Source organism: Octopus bimaculoides, chromosome 2 (assembly GCF_046866305.1).
Source record: "Octopus bimaculoides isolate indiv1 chromosome 2, ASM4686630v1, whole genome shotgun sequence".
NCBI classification, from domain to species: Eukaryota; Metazoa; Mollusca; class Cephalopoda; order Octopoda; family Octopodidae; genus Octopus; species Octopus bimaculoides.
Window position 1 is genome coordinate 109,015,799 of NC_142929.1, and position 23,284 is coordinate 109,039,082.

General features: G+C 33.7%; 1 protein-coding gene and 1 long non-coding RNA gene across 17 annotated transcripts in view; one reads left to right on the forward strand and one right to left on the reverse strand.

Moving 5' to 3' along the window:
• LOC106882671 (inositol 1,4,5-trisphosphate-gated calcium channel ITPR1) overlaps positions 1 to 23,284 on the forward strand; it is a 312,035-nt gene that overhangs the window by 285,368 nt on the left and 3,383 nt on the right. For 15 of the 16 annotated variants that reach the window (XM_089347463.1, XM_089347470.1, XM_089347460.1 and 12 more), the window contains 10 exons: positions 4,031 to 4,162; positions 4,595 to 4,702; positions 5,947 to 6,139; positions 6,567 to 6,689; positions 7,312 to 7,484; positions 8,602 to 8,766; positions 11,021 to 11,207; positions 12,447 to 12,542; positions 18,293 to 18,429; positions 21,779 to 21,944. In XM_089347463.1, the coding sequence (XP_089203589.1) occupies positions 4,031 to 4,162; positions 4,595 to 4,702; positions 5,947 to 6,139; positions 6,567 to 6,689; positions 7,312 to 7,484; positions 8,602 to 8,766; positions 11,021 to 11,207; positions 12,447 to 12,542; positions 18,293 to 18,429; positions 21,779 to 21,944 (1,480 nt within the window). The remainder of the gene's footprint in view (positions 1 to 4,030; positions 4,163 to 4,594; positions 4,703 to 5,946; positions 6,140 to 6,566; positions 6,690 to 7,311; positions 7,485 to 8,601; positions 8,767 to 11,020; positions 11,208 to 12,446; positions 12,543 to 18,292; positions 18,430 to 21,778; positions 21,945 to 23,284) is intronic. The other variant, XM_089347468.1, reaches the window with a different exon arrangement.
• Positions 21,730 to 22,818, reverse strand: LOC149137190 (uncharacterized). The gene is made up of 2 exons (XR_016240711.1): positions 22,739 to 22,818; positions 21,730 to 21,886 (listed from the first exon to the last, which is right to left on the reverse strand). It is a non-coding gene; the product is annotated as an uncharacterized LOC149137190 (long non-coding RNA).

The following is a 23,284-nucleotide window of genomic DNA, read 5'->3' on the forward strand; positions in this document are numbered from 1 at the left end:
CTATGAAAGCACATCTGAGTTTCTTGACATGCCTTGTCATGTTAAATGACCTTCGTGAACAAAAGGCTTGTCCATCTGGTGTCAGTTGTTTCTAGTTTTCCGGTTAGACATATTCATGCTATTCATTGTTTGATAGACTGGGAGATTAATACCTCACTTGGAAACAAATGGGGTTGATAACAGGAAGGACATCAAGCCATAGAAAACTCTGCCCAAACATACTCTTGTCTGACCCATGCAAGCATGGAAAAGAAGACATTTGAATGAAATGTATATACAGAAAAGTGCTATAATGTTTATGATGAGCAAGATAAAAACCAGTATACATAAAACTGAAAACTTATTTTAATGTGTGTGTGTGTGAATTGCCAACATAATTTTTTTAAATGCTGTGAGGATTGATGTCTTTAAACTGAGCTGTTACCCTTCTGAAAGTCTGCATGTCATTGCTTAAACGATGATGATGATATATATAGAAAACCATGCTAATTTCTTTCTTTTTTTATTCTTTAAGCTTTAAAGTTAATAAAGTGTTATTTTAAAGGCAAAAATATTCAATGTTTTTCAAATTTGTATTTTTATTTATCTTTGGAAAAAGAAAACATACTATATAATCTTGAAGTGAAGCAAAAGTTTTACTTTACAGGCCTAATGATGATATGATCTGTGTACTGTTTTCATCTTATTAACTTATTAATATTCTCTTTGTAAATTGATTAATTTGATATTCTGACTGTTTCTTTATAAGTATATATTCATATGAATTTTCTAGTCTATTAATTTCGCATTTTGCTTTTTTAAATGTAGCTGTAAAATTACTAGTTCCAAGAATCCTTTCCAAATGTAGATTTCACCTAACCACAATTTTCTCTACAATGTTGGATCATCTAAACTTTACCTAATCAATGCAAAACATATCACATCACCCTGTTACCCAACAATCTCTGTCCTACAAACCTCTACTTTTTCAAATCAGCTAACTGGCCAGAGCTTCACAAGTTCTATACTGGCCATTCTTGGGACTAAATGTGCTTGTCTTACTTTGACTTTGAACTAAGTGCATGATTGAAACTGTTCTTTTAAATCTGTCTCTCCATATGACCTCTTTCCCTCAATGAAATGCCACAACTCCAGACCCCCAAATTGCCTGCTCACAATTGTGCTGCAGCAGTACAGACAAAAGATTCTACCTACATCCCTTTGGGGAACTCACTTATCAACAAAACTAAAAGACTTTTATTCATCACTGAAATTCCTGCAAGGTAACTATCAGGAAATCAAAGGATGATTTTGTGTAGCACACAGCCTTCAAGCTCTATCACTTTTCAAAATGCATGGAGGACATTGCATCTTATAAACAATGGTAGCGTTACAATCAATGCTCCTTCATCATTATCAAGACACAATTGCTATTAATGTCAAGAGAACACTTTTTCAGCCACACAGTACATGAACAACCATAGCAATCAAAATCATTAAAACTCACAATCTGATCTCTCTACAGTGTGACTTCACATATATATAACATTTCAAAATATCTTCCCAAAGACTAGGCTTCAGAAACAGAAAATAATGTGATCAATTGCTGACCCGCTGCAAAGCTCAAGTAAAAACCACATTGGAGGACTGCTCAATATCTGGTATAGTACTGTAGCTGCAATCCAACATTCTAGACTACATCCATTGGAATGTCATTCAACTAACCGGCAAAATTTCATTCACCAACACACATCAAAAACTGACCACAAGTCTACTGTTTCTAATCTCTGCTCCTCTGAACTATCAAGTTGCATACAACCCCTATTAAGTTCTGAAACATGATTCTCTTTGTAATATCCAAATCCTGCATTAAACACTGTGAAGTCATTCCTCCCCAAAGCTACAATCTTCTCAAATGTTTTCACACATTTTCCATCCAGACATCAACTTATAAAAATCAAACAGAACATCAGTCACATGAGTCTGGATTCTACAGACATTGTAAGCAGTGTTTCTCCCTCTTTTGTTTTATAACAGAAAGGCATCACTAAGTAGTTTATTGCGTTTTGTCCAACCTCAGTTGTAGTTTCAAATTCTACAAGAATCAGTTCTGCCTTTCAACTCACCACAGTTAGTGAAATATACAAGTAATATTTGGGGATCAATCCAACTAAGTATACTGCCACTTTTGGATTTTATACTTTGCTGAAATAATATTTTTGTTGTTAAATGTTTGATTAGTATATTTTTTTGTTTTCTTGTTTATTTATTTTACCAATATTATGATAAAATTGCTTAATTCATTTTGTTATGATAATTATGTGTTTGTTTGGTCAGTAAAATATTTTAACATGAATTTTAAATACATCATTTATCAATGGCATTCTTTAATATTTTCTGATAATATCTTAAGATTCCTTCGCTACAATTTTCTTATCATTTTATTTACTGTTTTGCTTGATGAAATTCATACTGCAAATGTTTTAAAATATATCTAAAATAGTATTCTTATGCATATCACGTTTCATTTTAATTTTTCCAGATATGGATTTTATTTCTAAATGTTTGAGAAATGTTGATGTCAATAACCTATTGTTTGTGTACAACATTTCAACTAGTTTATTTTTCAGTTATCCTCATGTATATGTCTCCTTATTTCACTTACTAAGGAATGCTTTAATGTGTACAGGAAATCCTTAAATATCTTTATGGATTAAAATGTTATACCCATATAATCAAGCTTGCAGTACTGTATCTAGCAGAAGTTTGATGGAAACACCCATGATGATTATCCAGTTGTAATTATACAATGATACAAATGAATAAGAAGAGAAATAGGTTTAAAACTGATTTGCAATTTGATCAGGCATGACTTTGTACTGGATAAAAATCTCAACTGCTGACTCTGTACACTGTATTCAGTCATTGATTTCTTTCTTTGCCAAGTAGCATTTTTGTTTTCAGAAAATATATGAGGCCAAGTAGAAAACTTTAAACATATTTTAGTAAGCATTATTTTAGTGCTACTATTTTGTACGTAGGTCCTAAATTTGAAGAGGCACTGTTTCTTTAACATATTAATGTTTAATGTCCTCAAAACAAGACAATCAGAATGTTATATATTACAAAGAATTTAATTAAATATTTAAGTAAACTTTATGTATTGATGGGGTTGAGAGTTGGACCATGAGTTCAAGCCCAGACATTAATATTCTTTCTATCAAGCAAGATATGTTAATATACATTATTCAGGAAACTTTGATTAAAATATGAGCTACATTATACAGCATCACAAACAATGAAAATATCAGCTTAATACCAGCGTCTTGGCTGAAGAAATGAGTTTGTATTCCATTATTACACTGTTGTACATAGAGCAAGACAATGAAATTTCTGGCCACATTTACCTGACAGAACAAATTTAAGGATGAAGACCTACTTCACAGCAGAACACTGAACTAAGAAAGAACTGATGAGCAATTTAGTAGTTGCTGGCTTTGAGATTAAATCTCATATAACGGGGATGGAATTAATTTGAGGCATGAGAACAGAAAAGTCACAAGATCTTGATTATCTGTAAATCACCTTATTGAAATTATTCAGCAATTGTTTCAATGCATAAAACTATTCAATACATATTAAGTTGCAGAGAAAAATACACATGTTGAAACATACTGAAAATATTTTCCTTAATGACAGAGCATATTTCTGAACACCTAATAATTGAAATATCAAATGTAAAGAGATAATGAAAATAGATCAATGTATCCAGTTTGGTGTTTTCCTATTTTGTTTGGAAATCCTACTGTTCTTTGATCACTTATTATGAATTATTTTTTAACTGTCATCTCCAAAGAATCATTGCATATGGGGTTTGAATAAATCGATTTTACTGCTAATCTACAAATATGTTGACCTTGATTCTCAGCAAAAGAAACCAGTATTAAACAGAAAGGAACTACTATGTTGTAAGGTTCACTATAATTCTATAAACAAAATTCTTCAATCATACAAAAACTGATTAAAATGATGTTTGTTCTGCTTTTCATAGGTAAAAGTTGCAAAAGAAACCTTTCATTCAGAAGATGTTATCGATTGTGATGCTGATGATGAAGAAGAGCATAGAGATGGGCAAGTTTCACCAAAAGCTGTCGGACACAACATATTCATTTTAGCACATCAGGTTATTTTATATTTATGTTCTCTCTCTCTCTCTCTCTCTCTATTCTCATCATCATCATGCCACCTTATTTATAATTTAATCAGATGAGAGTTGATTGTATACAGCTGCCAAGTTGGCTTGCTTATGCTGTTTGTCCACCTCTTCTGGCAATGTAGTCCCAGTCAGTATGGACAATAGGATAAGTTCTCCTTAGTTGCGAAACTTAGTGCTGTGGAGACAGCTTACCATTAAAAACTTACTGTCCCTTTGACATGACATCCTTAACGATGGTTCCCTTCTGATAACTTAGATTATACAAGGTAGAGGAAAATTTTAGTACCCAGTCAATGATGTGGTGTGGTTGATGAAAAAAAAAAACAGATAAAATTATAATGATGCAGTAGAGATTTGGTGTTGTGATATTAAATAATAAGTATACTTTCACTTTTTCAGCTTTCCCAACATAACAAAGAACTGGCAAGTCTGCTGAAACCAACTGGTAAAGATATCTATGGAGATCAAGCCCTAGATTTTTATGCTAAACATACAGCACAAATTGAGGTTAGTAGGCTTGTAAATTATATTATGAATGAAGGCAATTGCATGAAGGGGTGCCGATCACTAATAGTGGAGAGAACATGTGGAAGGGTAGACCCAGGAAGACGTGGGATGAAGTGGTGAGAAAGATTATGACAAGGGACTGAGACTCCAGATGGTTTGTTGTGCTTGAGAAGACACGTCAAGCAAAGTAAAATTGTGGTTGTCCTCACATACAGGCATGTCCCCTACATCCCTCTTCAGCTGAGCTTTCCTTATCTTGCAGGATTGTGGGTTCTGGTGCCACATAAAAAGCTCCTGTACCAGTGTCACATAAAATCACCCATGCCAGTGCTATGTCAAAACACCTGGTACACTCTGTAAAGTGTTTAGCATTTGGAAGGGCCTCCAGCTGTAAAAATCATGTCAAACAGACATGGAACCTGGGCAGCTCTTCAGCCAGCTCCCATCAAACCATGCCAACCCATGCCAGCATGGAAAACGGACGTTAAATGATGATGATGAAGTTGTTTAGCTACATTGGTTTTTCATCAAATAGACCGCTAATCAAGGAAATCTATCCCATTTGATATTTTCAGGAATAATGTGCCCCAACTACATTATCCAATATATCCATTTTTAAAACAGGATTTGGTTTGAGGAAGATTTGGTTGCTATTTCTCTTGGGTTAAGTAACCACATACACATTTCTTTACTGATGTTTGTATGTGTACATGCATATGCACATCTTTTTAATCAGTCAAAAGCTACAAATTAAGCATTAAGCTTTACTCTACAATACTGAATAAAAAATATTCTTTGCAACTTAACCAACTATCTTTCATACACGTGTATTTACATAAGCAATTGGGTCTTCTTAATTTTTAAGACACACATACATAGAGACACACACACACACACACACACACAAATATATATATATATATATAAAAGGCTTCTTTCAGTTTCTGCATACCAAATCCACTCACAAGGCTCTGGTTGGCCGGCAGCTATAGTAGAAGACATTTACCCAAGGTGCCACACAATAGGACTGAACCTGGAATTATGTGGTTAGAAAGCAAGCTTCTTATCCCACAGCTACACTTAATAACAATTTATGTACAGCATTCTTTGATGGAACATAAGATGCAGCAAAATTTTTGCTCAATTACAATGATTGGAAACCATTTAAGATTTTAGAAACCTGGTCTCTAATGTTCAAAGTAATTGTAATTATATGTTTTATTTTTGTTTTTATTTTATTATAGATTGTACGAAATGACAGAACATTAGAAAGAATAGTTTTTCCGATCCCTGAGATATGTGAATATTTAACAGATGAAACTAAGAACAAAGTCTATTATACTGCAGAACGAGATGATCAAGGGAGCAAAGTAGCTGATTTCTTTGAGCGACATGAAGATATGTTTGCTGAAATGAAGTGGCAAAAACAACTTCGTGGTATAGTCTTTGTTATTATCTATATATTTCTGTTTTCTTTATTCAACTTACAACTAACTTAGTTAATGTTAAAATACTTAATATCACCAGTTAATATGAAATTGTACATTACTTGACAGCTGAGATGATGCCACTTCATGCCAAATTACTTATCGGTAAATAAATGACTTGGATATGAGACCACACTGATACTGAATTAAGTGTTGATATGTATTTCATAGAGTATTGAAATGCTTGATACGAACAAAAAATTTATTGAGGAAACTCAATACTGAAAGCAGAATCAAATTTATTATAAAATTTATTTTGCCTAATGGTTTATTCAACCAACTGGTTTAATAAATTGTAAGGCTAATTATGAAGTATTTACACATTTCTGTTAAATTATATTTTCTAACCTGTTTTTGTATACATATATATATTTCAGCTAATTCCTTACTTTTCTGGTTTAGTAGTCATATGCTACTATGGGGAAATATTTCATTTAATCTGGCTGTTCTCATGAATTTGTTAGTTGCCTTTTTCTATCCTTTTGGACAGTCCACAAAAGGTATGTTCACATTAAACATTTTAATTTCTGTTACAACTTAACTTTTATTCCATTAACTTAGTAAAGTTATTCCATTAACTTCCTTCTCAAAAATATGCTAAATTTTCAGTCATTGCCAGAGATGCAGGTGTGGCTGTGTGGTTAACAGGTTCACTTTGCACTCATGCAGTTTCAAGTCCTATTTCACTGCATGGCACTTTGGGCAAGTGTCATCTATCAAAAAACCAGGTTGACTAATGGTTGTGAGTGTCAGCATGGAAAAAGTGGATATAAAAATAATGGCAATAATAATAGTTTAAATCAAACTGATTCATCTACATGTAAATATGTATCATATATGTTTAAATGTTTTTTAAATAAGTTACATAAAATTAAGAATAAGAGTTGTTTGAAAGAATTGGGTAATACCCTTGTGGCCTAATTAACTCAGATAATACTCTAAAAACAAAGGTATATGACGTAGAGATGGAAATTTAAAGTGTGAAGCCTATCAAACTGAATTTATTTGGGAGGTAGGAACTTTCTGTTCAACAAACAGAATTTAAATATTGTTGATAAATGGTTGCATTTGTTATCCTTCAAGGAATATTTTTTTATAATTATATAATGTCTTCTATTCCAGAACTGGATTCCCGCCTATCAGGATTAGTGTGGGCAGCCATGTTTGCGTCCTTAGTCATAGTCATAATGGTTCCTCGACCAGCAGGCATTCGGACCCTCATTGTTTCAACAATATTACGACTTATTTACTCTGTTGGTTTAGCACCAACACTCTGGCTTTTAGGAGCCTTAAATGTAATAATATATTTGCTTCATATTTTTTAATAAATTTCTAAATACCTTTTATTCATCTTTCATTAATATAATTAATTAATCAGTTCATCTAATATAGATAATCATACTGGTAAAAGTGCAAAGTAAATAAGACAAAAGCATTTATTATGCAATCTTTGGAAATGCTCTTATATAGAACTAAATGCATTGGTTTCAAAACAATGTAATACTGACTGGGCAAGTGTTTTGAGTGGATTTGGTAGACAGAAGCTGAAAGAAGCCCGTTGTATATGTGTGTGTGTGTGTGTGTGTGTGTGTGTTTGTATATCTGTGTTTGTCCCCCCACCATCGCTTGACAACCAATGTTGGTGTGTTTATGTTCCTGTAACTTAGCAGTTTGGAAAAAGAGACCAATAGAATAAGTACTAGGCTTACAAAGAATAAGTCCTGGGGTCGATTTGTTTGACTAAAACAGCAGTGCTCCAGCATGGCCACAGTCAAATGACTGAAACAAATAAAAAAATATGTTTTAGAAAAAATCAACTTTATTGGTTATTTCACATTTCCAATCTATTAAAGGGAGAAATATCTGCAAGTTATTCATCTCCCAGCTGCAAATTTACACTAATCTCTGGTGTCTTAATTCCTCAATCTTGTATTTGAATTAGCATTTGTTTTTAGACTTATTTTCAGACAACATATCACACACTTCATAAATGCATTATCTCTTGAGAGATGTAATTTATTTTAAGGGTTACGTAAGGGTTAAAAGGTTGAGAAAGACTGCACTAGACTATACACATAGTGTTTCTATATTCAATACGACCATGATGTCTCGTAGACTATATTCAATACTATCATTATGATATGTATACACACTCATGCCTTGTGAGATTTTGAAACCCAATGCAAATATTTTTTATTAGTTTATTAGACAGCCATTGGTGGATCCAATAATAATTAAAAACTCCCTTAGTTGTAATGTAGTATAGTGTATCATGCAACATGCATTACACTACACTACAGCTATAACCAATACAACCATATCATATAACTATATTTATTGTTTTACAGCATATCTTACTACTATATCTACCACTACTATTCCACAGTATACCTTTATTTTTCTCTTTCACAGGTGCTGAACAAAGGTATATTCATTATCAGTCTAATGGGAAACCGGGGCAGTTTTACTCGCTCCTTTAAACACCTGCTGATGGACTTTGAACTTGTTTACCATATTATCTATTTGTTGCTCTGTGTGTTGGGCCTCTGTGTTCATGAATTTTTTTACAGTCTTCTTGTAAGTGGTTTTTCTCTCTCTCTCTCAACACACACACACACACACATTCACGCACATATATGTAAAATGTACTCTGCATTTAGTTGAGTTTATTGGTTTATTTGGAGCTGCTGCTTCCTTTGGTACTCTGAATTCCTGTTTTTACAGAGAAAATGCGCAAAATATTCAAAAGCAAATGACAACCAAAATCCTTAAAAATGAAATTACTTACCAGTTTCAAATTACCTTCTAAAAATATGACACAAACTGGGGCCACCCTAACTGCAGAACCTGCATCAACTTTATAGAAAGCATATCTTATAAATTTAAATCAGGACATATCTTCACTGTAAAAAAAAAAAATCACTTCACCCATTTGGAAAAAAATTTAATTTATGCCAGTAAATGTAATGGTTGTTATGAAGATTGCATAGAACAAACAGAACTTACCTTGAGAAACAAACCCACAATTCAGAAGCAACAATACAAGATCCAGATATGAAGCAGATTCCTCTAATTGAAAAATTTTCTTGTGTGCAACAAATAAATTGCCAGAATTTCTAGTCTTCCTATTTAATCTTTGTTATGTGAAAACTACAGATCAAAGACAAAAAAAAAGAAAGAAAATATGCTTATTAAAAGATCTAAACCACAACTGAATAAGAGTTTTTTCCTGATGAAATGTAACAATTCAGAAATATGCTCTATAGTTTGATGACATTATTCATAGACCAGCATGTTGTGTTTTCACACACAATGTTTGTAAGGAGAATCTCTTATCCTAAACAGTTTCTGCAGTGATGGCTGTTCCACATTTGAGTGTACACAATGTGTTCAATATCTGTACACAGCTTTATATGTCTGTATATAGGCGTAGGAGTGGCTGTGTGCTTACCAACCACATGGTTCCGGGTTCAGTCCCACTGCGTGACACCTTGGGCAAGTGTCTTCTACTATAGCCTCGGGCTGACCAAAGCCTTGTGAGTGGATTTGGTAGATGGAAACTGAAAGAAGCCCGTCATATATATACATGTATGTATGTGTATATGTTTGTTGTCTGTGTTTGTCCCCCCAACATCGCTTGAGAACTGATGCTGGTGTGTTTACATCCCCGTAACTTAGTGGTTTGGCAAAAGATACCGATAGAATAAGTACTAGGCTTACAAAGAATAAGTCCTGGGGTCGATTTGCTCGACTAAAGGCGGTGCTCCGGCATTGCCGCAGTTAAATGACTGAAACAAGTAAAAGAGCAAAATAGTGTTGTTTAGATGCTCACTTCACAATCACATGGTTTCAGATTCAGTCCCTCTGTGTGGCACCCTGGGTAAGTTTCTTGTAATGTCATCCCAGGACAAACTAATGCTTTGTGTGTGAATTTGGTGGACAGAAACTGTATGGAAGCTCATATATATATATATATATATATATATATATATATATATATATATACACACACACACACACACACACACATTCATTCACGTATGTGTGTATTTGTCTATCTTTCCATCTATGTACAAATGCGAGTGAATGTTTATCACCATTTAAGCAAAGTGATGCTGAAGCTGACATTCTTTGCTGACGTAATAGTCTGTGGAATTGGAAAACCCCTTACCTAAAAACAGGTGGTGGTTGATGACAAAACGGGTATTTGATCTCAAAATTGTTCCACAGAATCAATTGCCATCAAAACTTTGCAACTGTATAAAATCAGGCATTAAATGAACAACTGTATCAATGAAAAAAATAATATACATATAGATAGATATATAGATATATTTTTATGTACCCCATCTAGGCTGTGCATGCATGCATACATTTTACAGCCAGCACAAAAGAAAATAATTTGTAAACAAAATGTTAGTTACCTTGAAATAATGCAATAATTTATGAATATATTTATTATAGATTCACCTCAGGTTAAATAGTCTTATGAGGTTTATGAGGTGCATGGTGACCTCACTGATGCTGGTGGCACAAGAAAGGCACCCAGTACAACACACACACACACATGCATGCACACACACACAAATACACACATAAATGTAAAATTACTTGGTGCATTTAGTAAAGTGGCTGGCATTAGGAAGGGCATTCAGCTGTAGAAACTTGCCAAAGCTGACACTGGAACACAGTGCAGTTCTTGGATGCACTGGATCCTTTGAAACTGTCCAGCCCATGCCAGCACAGAACATAGATGTATACATGTATATATGTATTTGTGGGGAAAAAAATTCACTCATATTGATGTGGATTGTTCGTTTTATGTTTCTAGCTTCTGGATGTTGTCTACAGAGAAGAAACCCTACTTAATGTGATAAAGTCTGTTACAAGAAATGGACGTTCAATCATTCTCACTACGGTTCTTGCCGTTATTCTCATCTACCTCTTTTCTATCATTGGTTACGTCTTCTTCCGAGATGACTTTATGATGGAAGTGGAGCATTTGACAGAAATTCCAAGTAAGACTTAAATGAATTCCTAATCTGTTTATTTCCTGTTTTATCTTATATTTTCTTTAATTTCAATTAATTTTTTAATTCTTTTTTTTTTTCTTACATTACTAAATTTTTTCTAAAGCAATTTCTTTTTTTCCATACTAACATGTGATAAAGTTATTCTCCTCATCAAATGACTTATTTGATATCATATTAATTTCTATGTAATCTTAGTTTTCATTTTTTTTTTTTTTTTTTTTTTCTAAAGATGTCATTTAAAGGAAACTATATTTTTTGAATCTTGGATAAAGATCTTCAAGAATATTTTATATATTTATACTCTAAGATAGATTTGTATTACATCTTTGGTTGAGATAAAAAAAAATACATAAATACAGGACATATGAAGCTTCAAAGAGTCAGTATTCATCTACATAAACTTGTATAATCAAAATGCATTCAAAATAATGAAGCTGTCAGACTCACATTACTGTCACACTTTTTTCTAAGTAACTTCATTGCACTTGGTTACTATATAATGTTTATCTTTTCATAGCAACTTGTTGCTATCCAGCTTCATTATAGCTACTGGTTGTCAAATGGTCTCCTCTTTGCACTGACTATTTCACTGTGATCTATTTCCAGTATCTATTGTCAACCTCTTCATATTAGTTATTATCTAATCTCATCTTTTCTGCTTTTTCTTTGTCTTCTTCAAGACAAATTGGTTGCTATTTCCATAATGGCTGGCTGTTATCTTCAAGGCCACTGATTGATATCCAATACCTTTCTAGCAGCTGGTTTGTAATCTGACCTCTTCACAGTAACTGGTGTTGTGATTTCTTCATAACATTTATTTTCTGTCTGACTATTCACACTAATCTATTATTTTCTGATGCAATATCTTTGTACCGGTTGCTTCTGACCTTTATAAAGTAATTAGTTGCCAGTTCTTCATAGCAACTAGTTTTTGATAATCACTTCAGAATAATTAGTTGTTGGTGAACCATTCATGAGAACTAATTACTTTATGGTCTCTTGAAACTATTGGATAGCAACAATATCTAATTTTAATTCAGTTTTCCTCCAGAAAATCTTTATAGAAATATAATCTTAATACTAAAACCTTTTCCATAATCATTTAATTTTGTTGGTATAAACAACAAATTAACATCCTTGAATTAAAAATGAGGTATTTGTTGCTGAAAATAGTTACTGTTACTACTTCAATCTTTGATATGCACTGTTTTGTACTAATTTCAGACGACACTGTTTCTAATATTACATCTGACACTTGCTCCAATAATGACAGCTGCTCTGTAAGTAAATCATGGGACCACTGGAACTGGTGGCATAAAGGTGAATCATTCATCCTCTTTCACTTTATTTACAACAAAGACAAATAAAAATCATCTATTCAAATACAAATAACTACCAAATAATTTAACATTTATATCAACATTAAAATATTTATTAAACAATTTAATGAATTTAATTCTTCATTATTTAAAGAATTCATTGATGCAAATCCATATATTTCAACTCAGTGTAATGAAAGGTTTAAGAAGTGAACTGGATTTAGCAGCAGTCGGGAGAATTTAACAGTCATGTAGATGGCCAAATGAGAGCATTAGTGATGAAAATCTCCCTTCTATATTCAATTTGCAATTTACAAATTGCTTATTTTCTATACTGGAGTTTTTTTTATTAGATAACTGAATTAGGATCTTGCAGAGCTAGACCTAAAGTGTTTGTTAGCTGTGAAACAGTAGTGAAATCAATGCAGTAGATAATGATAGATATTCAGTAATAAGAAAACTGGATTGGTAATAAAATTTTAACTGAATTAAAATAGTCATTGAAGAAACTCTCAATCCAGGTTATCCAATCAGATTATACATGCTTAATAGGATATTTAGTTAAACATTTATTATTGGGAACCATTTTGTTCTGCCCAAAATGCTCAAGAGATATCAGAGGTATTTAAATCTCTATAAAAATAACTCACCACTCAATCTTGCTTTTCAGAAATCATTTATACAGAATTTAATTATTCATCATAGATAATGTTAACTGAAATTTAAGCAATCATCTGAATGTTCTTTAGAAGATTGACCATCCCATTTATTGCATGTTGTAACATGTCTAGTATTCTCATCTTATTCTGAAATTAAAACCTCACTAATATTCTTGCATTGTTCTGTACAGTTAATTCTTACTTGTTTTGTTAATTCACTCTAAATATGCTAATAAACAACTATCTTTCTTCAGATTTTTTATTCAAAATTTTCCCCTATATGTAAACATGTTTTGTTCCACTATGATAGGATTTCTGAGCTAATATCTCTATTTTTAAACTGAAACCAATATTCTTCATTGAATTCTCTCTAAAACTAATACAAGGTTAGTAAAAAGATTTTAAAATAAGTACAAAAGTCAGAATATCAACCAGGTAACCTTTACAGCGATCTATCATAAATTGTTGTGCATGTGAGCTCATATTTTTTTATTGATATGTAAATGCTTCATAAATTTATACTTGGAAACTTGACTGAAGAATAGAAAGCCACAAATGTTCCATCCTTGTTTTCCTGTCCATCTTTGTATCGTCCTTCTGTCCGTATGTTTTTATTGTCGTCCATTATGTTCTTGTTCCAATTTTTTGGATTTATATATACATATAGCAGCATACGTACTCCTTTTGCTCAGCTTGTAAGTATATATCTAATTCTATACAATTTTCTTCTTTCTTTCTTTCTTACTCCCCCTTTCTCACTTTCTTGGCATTCTCTTTCTTTCCATTTTTCTTTTTCTTGCTCCCCCTCTCTCACATTTCTTGGCATTCTCTTTCTTTAACCCTCTACTTTCCTCTTATCTCCCTTGTACCTTCCCCCTCTCTCTCTCTCTCTAGTTCCTTCCCTAATTCTTCAATCCCTCTGCTCCCTACCTCTCTCTGTTCCGCCCATGTGACGGTGCTGAGCCAAACATGATCTTTCTTTCTTGGCCTGACCACTGCTCACACAACACCTTATTTTCCTGTCTCCTGACTTTCATCTATGTTTGTTGCCAAAAGGCTTCCACTTCACATGCCAGCTTAGCTTAACTTCTCCTTTTAGTTGAAAGACATCTGTTGATATTCTTGTTGTTTGTATTTCTCCATTTTCTCATTTATTTTTGTCCGTGCTGTCACACATATTCACTCGCTTTCTTCCCCAAATTTAATATCCTTAGCTTAGATTTTTGGGGTCTACCAATTTTGAACAGTCTCAAGTGTAACAGGCTGAAACTGTAATGATGATTAGAAGCTTGACTGAAGAATAGAAAGCCACAAATGTTCCATCCTTGTTTTCCTGTCCATCTTTCTATTGTCCTTCTATCCGTATGTTTTCATTGTCATCCGTTACATTTTTGTTCTGTTTTTTGGATTTATATATATATATATATCAAAACAGATCAGAAAATTTTAGAGGTTTTATTCACCATTACATGTGTTTTATGTCATTTGCAAATAGGAGTTACGAAATTGAATATTTGTGAAAAAACATGCAAGATATCCCATCTTAGAAATTCTTCAGACAAAGAATCAAATAATATAAAATTTACACTTGGATGAACATTTATATATATTTTTAGTAATCAGGAGTCCTTTAGATAGGGGAGAAAAACATCTGGTAATATAGAAAAGAGAGAGAGAGGTTTATAGAATGAAGTAATAATTATACACATTTGTACTAAAACTCTTTCTGTTACATAACTTAGTTCATCAGTTTGATGCTTCTGTAATTCTTTCTTTCTAGAGCAATGAAAGCTCATCTCTGCTCTAGTTACTCTGCAGTTTCTCCAGGCCTGCTTTCGTCATGCCACCATTGATGATGGCACCTAAGCTTTGTGATGTTTTGTTTTGTTTTTCTGTTTACTTTTTGTTTTTTCTCTATTTCCTGCTATACCAGCTCAACATCCTAATTTCATCTCGCATCTGATAAAAAAAGATGTCTTCGACACAGGACAGTTCATTACATAACATTAACAGCTTTATATTGATTTAACATTAAAGAAAAAAGATAGAAGTGAGCAGCCTGTTTGTTGCCCTAATAACTCAGGTGTTTTATCTCTCGAAGGCTTATATCATTAGATTGCAAAAAGTTTAGTTTCCCAGGGATAATATGTAGTAAACGCTGCGACATGTAGGGTATAACAAACTGAAGCATGTTAACATAAAAATAGTTGTAGTTTTTGAGTAGGAAAACATTAATTAATGTAACCAGTAAGATATGGCAGAATTTATGCAATGAATCATAAGGCGTTGGTATTTATCCCAGGAAAAATATTGTCTTTATGACATGTTACAATAGAAATGTATTATAATTGTTAGAAGAAATGTATCTGAGGCAGAATGATTTTGTGCAAATAGCAGAAATATGTGAATGCTAACCCATATATTTATTTCATTTTGTGTGTGTGTGTAATATATGAATATGTGTGTGTGTGTGTGTGTGTATATATATATATATATATATATATGTGTGTGTGTGTGTATAAAATATATATATATATTATATACATAGATATATATCAGGTCATCCCATAAGTTCTATCCGAATTTTGAATAAAGAAAACAAGTGATCAAATGTTATATTTAATTGACTTATTAATCCCATCAATGTAAAACACATTTGGATTCAAAGCGAAGAAGTCTGAAATGTCAGTTTCAACCTCCCCCTGGCTTGCGAAATTTATGTCCCCCAAATGATTCTGTAAACTACGAAACAAATGGTAGTCTGAAGGAGCAAGGTCAGGAGAATAAGGTGGATGAGAAATTTTTTCCCAACCAAGCTCTTTGATCTTCTGTGATGTGATCTTTGCAGTGTGGGGCCGTATATTGTCCTGATGAAGCATCACTCCTTTTCAATTCACTAAAGCGAGTCTTCTTTTCTTCAAAGCTTGGTTCAAACGCTCTAATTGCTGACAGAAGACTTGAGCATTGATTGTTGCATTAGGTGGTAACTCCTTTGCAATCCCACCAGATAGAGAGAAGAAACTTTTTCCCATGAAGTTCCCTTCTCGGTTGTGGATGAGGTTTTTCCCTTTTACCAAGCCACTGTTTATGACATTTAACATTTCAATAGAAGATCCATTTTTCGTCACAAGTCTATCCAAAAAGGGTGAAATGAGTTTGTGAGAATGGAGAGAAGAGCAGATGTCAACTCGGGGTTTGCGGTTGCTTTTGGACAATTCGTGAGGCACCCATTTTCTAAGTTTAGGAACCTTTCCAAGTTGTTGAAGATGATGATAAACAGTTGTATGGTTTGAACTAAGCTTTATTGCCAATTCTTCAACTGATAATGCAGGATTTTCTTCAAGTAATGCCTCAAAGAGCTTATCATCAAACTCAACTGAACTTCTTGTTCGATCTTCATCTTCAAGGCTGAAATCTCCACTTCTGAATTTTGCAAACCATCTTCTGCAAGTTCTTTCATTCAAGCATTCTTTCCCATAAACTGAGTGTATGTTTCGAGTGGCTTCAGCTGCAGAGTTTCCTTTTTTGTATTCATAAAGCATTATGTGCCTTAAATGCTCTTTGGATACTTTCATGTTAGAAAGGGTTTTAATCAAAGAAATTTTAATTCTATTATTCTGTAAAATAATATTTAATTAGTTTAAATGTTCACAAATGCATAAGAATCATTTTTGATTCCATTAGACATTCTAAAATACTATTAAATTTCATTCAATTTTAAAGAAGATAAAATCGGATAGAACTTATTGGATGACCTGATATATATAATATATATATATATATATATATATTGGCACCTGTGCCCAGCGTCGTCTTCCTGGAACTTGTGCCGGTGGCATGTGTAAAGACATTCGAGCGAGATCGTTGCCAGTGCCGCTGGACTGGCTCCTGTGCAGGTGGCACGTAAAATACACCATTTTGAGCATGGCCGTTGCCAATACCGCCTTACTGGACTTCATGCCGGTGGCATGTAAAAGCATCCACAACACTCTCAGAATGGTTGGCGGTAGGAAGGGCATCCAGCTGTAGAAACTCTGCCAAATCATATTGGTGCCTGGTGTAGCCATCTGGTCCACCAGTCCTCAGTCAAATTGTCCAACCCATGCTATCATGGAAAGTGGACGTTAAACGACGATGATGATGATATATATGATATACATTAATATATATACATATGTATATGTGTATATATATATATATATAATATACATAAATATATTATATATATATATATATATATATATATATATATATAATATACATGAATATATTATATATATATATATATATATATATATATATATATATTTATATATATATATATATATATATATATATATATATATTTATATATATATATATATATATATATATATATATATATATTTATATATATATATATATATATATATATATATATATATATATATATATATATATTTATATATATATATATATATATATATATATATATATAATATACATGAATATATATACACTCTCTGAGTGGTTGGCGTTAGGAAGGGCATCCAGCTGTAGAAACTCTGCCAAATTAGATTGGAGCCTGGTGTTGCCATCCGGTTTCACCAGTCCTCAGTCAAATCGTCCAACCCATGCTAGCATGGAAAGCGGACGTTAAACGATGATGATGATGATGATGATTTTATTATTAATGGACAGGACTAAGGTGGCGAGCTGGCAGAGTCGTTAGCACATGGGCAAAATGCTTGGTGGTATTTCATCTACCACTACATTCTGAGTTTGAATTCCACTGAGGTCGACTTTGCCTTTCATCCTTTTGGGCCTGATAAATTAAGTACCAGTGAAACTGAGGTTGATGTAATTAGCTATTCCCCTCCCCCAAATTCCAGGACTTGTGCCTATAGTAGAAAACATTATTAATGGGCAGGAGTTACAGGATGACTAAAGATGCACACACACACACACACACACATATATATATTTGTATGTATATGTGTGTATATGTTTCTATATGTGTGTGTGTGTGTGTGTGTGTGTGTGTACTATATGCATTGTAATCATGCCATTGTGGTTATGCTTATTACATATTGAATCATTTAAATCTTTACAGATGAAACAAGAGATGACGATGTTGAAGATAAACAGCGAGCTTGTGATTCTCTGATCATGTGTATTGTTACATCACTCAATCAAGGACTACGAAATGGTGGAGGTATTGGAGATGTCCTGCGCAAGCCCAGTAGTAAGGTGAATTTTTATTGCATTGTACATGCCAGATTTGAAATTCTTTCCAAGATCCTGAGCAAGATATGGTTCAAAATGTTTCACAGAGTCTACAATACAATATATGTTTTCCAATCTCATCCAGTACTCTCATTTTCAAATAACTTCTCCTCCCCATCATTACCACTGCCATCGGTTTGTCATTAAATTAATTTTAGCAAAAAATATTTTAGAATCTGCAGTACTGATTTATTATTGTGTAGGCACATATAAAATCATGGTGCTAAGGATAGGGGTACGGACATCATTTTCTTCTTGAATAATTAACATTACTGCATTGTCCTTGGAATTCTGTTTGGCTATGGCTTTCATCTACCACAGAGTTTTGATATTTCTACCTCCAAGTCTTTATATTTAGCTCATTTATAGCCATCATCTTTAGACAACTATGTCTCTTGGGAGACATTATTGGCTAAGATATTGCTTAATTATTAGTAGGTCTACCTTGTCCTTATTTTATAGACTTATGTCCAGCTAATTTGTGTTTTGATTGCTCTGTTGGTGGATACTAAGAAGCCTCATAATATATATTATAAAGATGATAGTGTTCTTTATTTGTTTAAGCTATTACATATTATAAAAACTGTTTCAAAATGATTTGTTTTTCCCTTTATCTTAATGTTTCAAACCAACATTTAAAAGAAAAAAAATAAGTAAAAATAATAGCTTTCTTGTTACTTTGTCTCCAAATGTTGGATTCTGATGGAAGGAATTATAGGTGCTAGAACAGCTGATTGAACAGTTCAGCAGTAACTAGCACAGAAACATTATCTTGTTCAGCTTAATTTGGAAATATTTCATTAGGATTTGACTTTTGAAAGCAAATACAGAAGAATATTTTTGTCCAAGTTCTCTAACATTCTTGTGTAGGAAAGTATTTGAAGATGTAAAATTCATAGGACATGGTCAGAGATTTAGGGACATCCTCATCAAGAAACTTGATGAGAGGGAGGAGGAGCTACAGACCTCAGACATAGAAGGTAACTGGAAATCCCTATGGGACAGCTTACTGAGTGCTACAGACCAAGTCTGTGGATGGTGCAAATGTGGAGGTGGAATAATACAGTAGATAAAGCCATTAAAGCAAAGAAATAGGCCTGGAAAACCTGGAAGGGTGGGAGTAGCAGGGAACTGTACCAGACTAGCATGATCCGCTGGATGTATAATGTCAGTGTGCACACAAGACAGAGTGTAAACACCCTGAGAGAAATTTTGGACATAAGAAGCATCAAATGTCATGTGCAAGAGAGGCATTTGTGCTGAAATGATCATGTACTACGGATGGATGAGGAGAGTTGTGTGAAGAAGTGCCACTCCCAAACAGTTGAAGGAATCTTGGGTAGAGGTAGTCCAGGATGACATGGGATGAGGTAGTCCAGGAAGACATGGGATGAGGTGGTGAAGCATGACCTCCAAACATTGGGCCTCACAGAGGCAATGACAAAAGACCGAGACCTCTGGAGATATTCTGTGACTGCGAAGACCCAGCAAATAAAGTGAGTTCACAGCTGTAACCTACACCAGTGTCGCATAATCAGCCCCAGCCCACTCAAAAGTACTTTGATTCATAGGGCGACATGCTGTGCTTGAGGAGACCTATTGAGTCAAGTACATCAAAATCAAATGGAATTTGTAGTTGTGATCTCCGTGCCAGTGGCACATAAAAAGCACCATCCAAACGTGGCTGATGCCAGCGCCACCTTGACTGGCTTTCATGCCGGTAGCATGTAAAAAACACCAACTGATTGTGGTCGTTGCCAGCCTCCCCTGGGCCCTGTGCCATAACACGTAAAAAGCACCCAATACACTCTCAGAGTAGTTGGCGTTAGGAAGGGCATCCAGCTGTAGAAACACTACCAGATCAGACTGGAGCCTGTTGCAGCCTCCTGGCTTCCCAGACCCCACTTGAACTGCCCAACCCATGCCAGTATGGAAAACAGACATTAAACAATGGAAAATGTCATTTATTCAAACTAGAATAGATAATGTTCTTGTTTCATTTGTTTAGCACCTGGTGAGCCTTTATTTAGTACACTTGTATTCAGAAGTGTGCCAGCTGAGACTAACCCATTTTTCCCAGATATATAATCCTCAGTGTAGTCACAGATGTGGATCTGTAGTCGAGAAGCTTGCTTTCTAACCATGTGATCTCAGGTTCAGTACCCCTGTGCAAGGGGCAACTGGTAAAGTGTCTTAACTAAAGCCTTGACAGTGGATTTGTTAGATGGAAATAGAAAGATGCTTGTTGTATGTATGTGTGTGTGTGTGTGTATTTGTCTTGACATTAAGTGATGGCTATATGTGTCACTGTCATACAAGTTCATTTCTAGTCTTCTGTGGAAAGCATGTTTGGCCAGGGAAAATATTACCTTGTTTGGAAACAAGGTGAGGTTTGGTGACAGCTGTGGTTGTCATAAATTACTATGCCTCCATTTGAAAATAACAAAAGAACTTGAATAGTTAAGTTGGTTCTAACATTAAATGTAGTGGGTATTAAAAATGCTTATGCAGTGAGTGAGGGAAAACAATATTAGTCAGTAACTAATGTTATTTTAATTTGTTTGGCAGGAATGGGAAACAGTTCTGATTCTGGATATGTGTTGGTTTTATTATGACCTCTTCAGCTAAACTTAAACTTCATATTTACTGAAGGAATGATGAGAAAGATTTACTAAGTAAATGTTTACAGAATGGCATAAAAATTAGAATTGTTTTGGAAACAAATTACTTAAGTTAACCAACGTAATGCTCTTTTGCCGCTAGTGAGTTCTGTCTTCAGTATCTGTTGTCTTTTACTTGTTTTAGTCATTGAATTATGGTCAACTGGATCAGTGCCTTCAAGGGCTTTTAGTTGAACAAACCAACCTCGGTACTTGTTTCTTTCTAAGTTTGATCTTATTCTATTAGTTTCAATTACCAAACTGCTAACTTATTTCGATGTAAACAAACCTAAACTGATTGTGAAGCAGTGGTGAAGGACAAGCACTCACATACAACAGGTTTCTCTGCAGTTTCCATCTACCAAATTCACTCACAAGGCCAGGGCTGTAGTAGAAAACATTCGCCCAAGGTGCTGCACAGCAGGACTGAACCCAAAATCTCACAGTTGCAAAATGAGCTTCTTAACCACAGCCATATCTGCACCTATAGCCATGACTATTTCACACACTTTGCAATAGCAGATACTAATTCCATCCTTAAACATTATAACAATTGATTTACTTTGCAATAATAAAAGGATTTTCTTTTTCCATCAAAAATAAATTTCTGTTTACTTTTTTTTATTAATTATTTTTCTTTTTGCCACCACCAGGAACCATTGTTTGTTGCACGAGTCATCTATGACCTTCTGTTCTTCTTCATTGTAATTATTATTGTCTTGAACTTAATATTTGGTGTCATCATTGATACCTTTGCTGATCTGAGAAGTGAAAAACAGCAAAAAGAAGAAATATTAAAGAACACTTGTTTTATATGTGGTGAGTCAATGTTTACTCCATACTTTTTCTATATGTATCTTATATTAGTCCTATATTTATTTTTTATGTTTTTCTTTTGTTGTTCTATAATTGTTATACATGTGTTCCAAACTTCTTTGTGTGTTTCCCTATAGTGTTCTCATACTTGTTCCATAATTCTTAATGTCTTTGTCCTTCTATACTTGTTCTTTGTGTTTCTTCCTATTCTTTGCATTTTCCCTGCTATATGTGTGTGTGTGTGTTATATATATATATATATATATATATATATATATATATATATATAGAACATATAGCACTACAGAACAGTATAGAACTATATAAGAACACATATAGAACTATAATATGTTCTATATGTGTTGTGTAATCCCCTGTGAGAGTGCATAGCCCAGTGACTAGGCTGTTGCACTCATGACCAGCAGTGCATTGTATTCTTGAGCAAAACACTTCAGTTCTCGTTGCTCCAGTCCACTCAACTGTAAATAAGTAACACTATAATGAACTGGCATCCCATTCAGGAGGAATCATGGCCTGCCCACCTAGCCAGTGTGTCGATTTGTTCAACTAGAATTCCTTTGAAAGCTAAAACAATGCAAGGAAGCACATTATGACCAACAGTGTATAACAACATCCATTAGTCTGGTTGATACAGTGATATAATACCCTATTGTTGACCCTATTATTGCCACATTCTTAATACTACTAAACATAAGAGTAGTTGAGCCATTGTGTTCTACTTGTAAATAGTATAAAGCAATGAACTTGACAGAAACATATTTAACATTTAAACTGACCATATCTGACCCAAATGTGCTGTCTGCTTTATGCTCTAACAGGCAGATCCAGCCTATCACAATTACCCATCAATGCCATTCTGAAAATATATCACATCATCAAAATTTCAAAGCTATGAAATAATGCACGATTTATTAAAAACAATGTGAATGAGAAAGCATTACATTTGACAGAATAACCCGAATGCTAAAAGGTTCCTGTTTGGATATTCTAGGTTCAAAACTATCAATATCCAAACAAATAAGGCAGCTTCTGTGTGGTAATGTAACCTGCCAGAAATAACTGCTTAATTTCTCTTAAGTCCCTACTATCTTAAAAGAAAAGCAAATTTACATTAGACAAAGTCCTAAATATACAAAAAGATGGGATGGTCATGGCTAGAATGCCTTTGATTCAAAGAGATGATTTGGAGCTAATCAACAAAAAGTAATCATGTTTTAGCTCCAAATTAACCCTGGTCGAGTTTATTTATGACTTGCCCTGTTATTTTTGTATTCATATTCTAAGACGAAAATGCAACATCCATCAATTGAATAATCAATTGT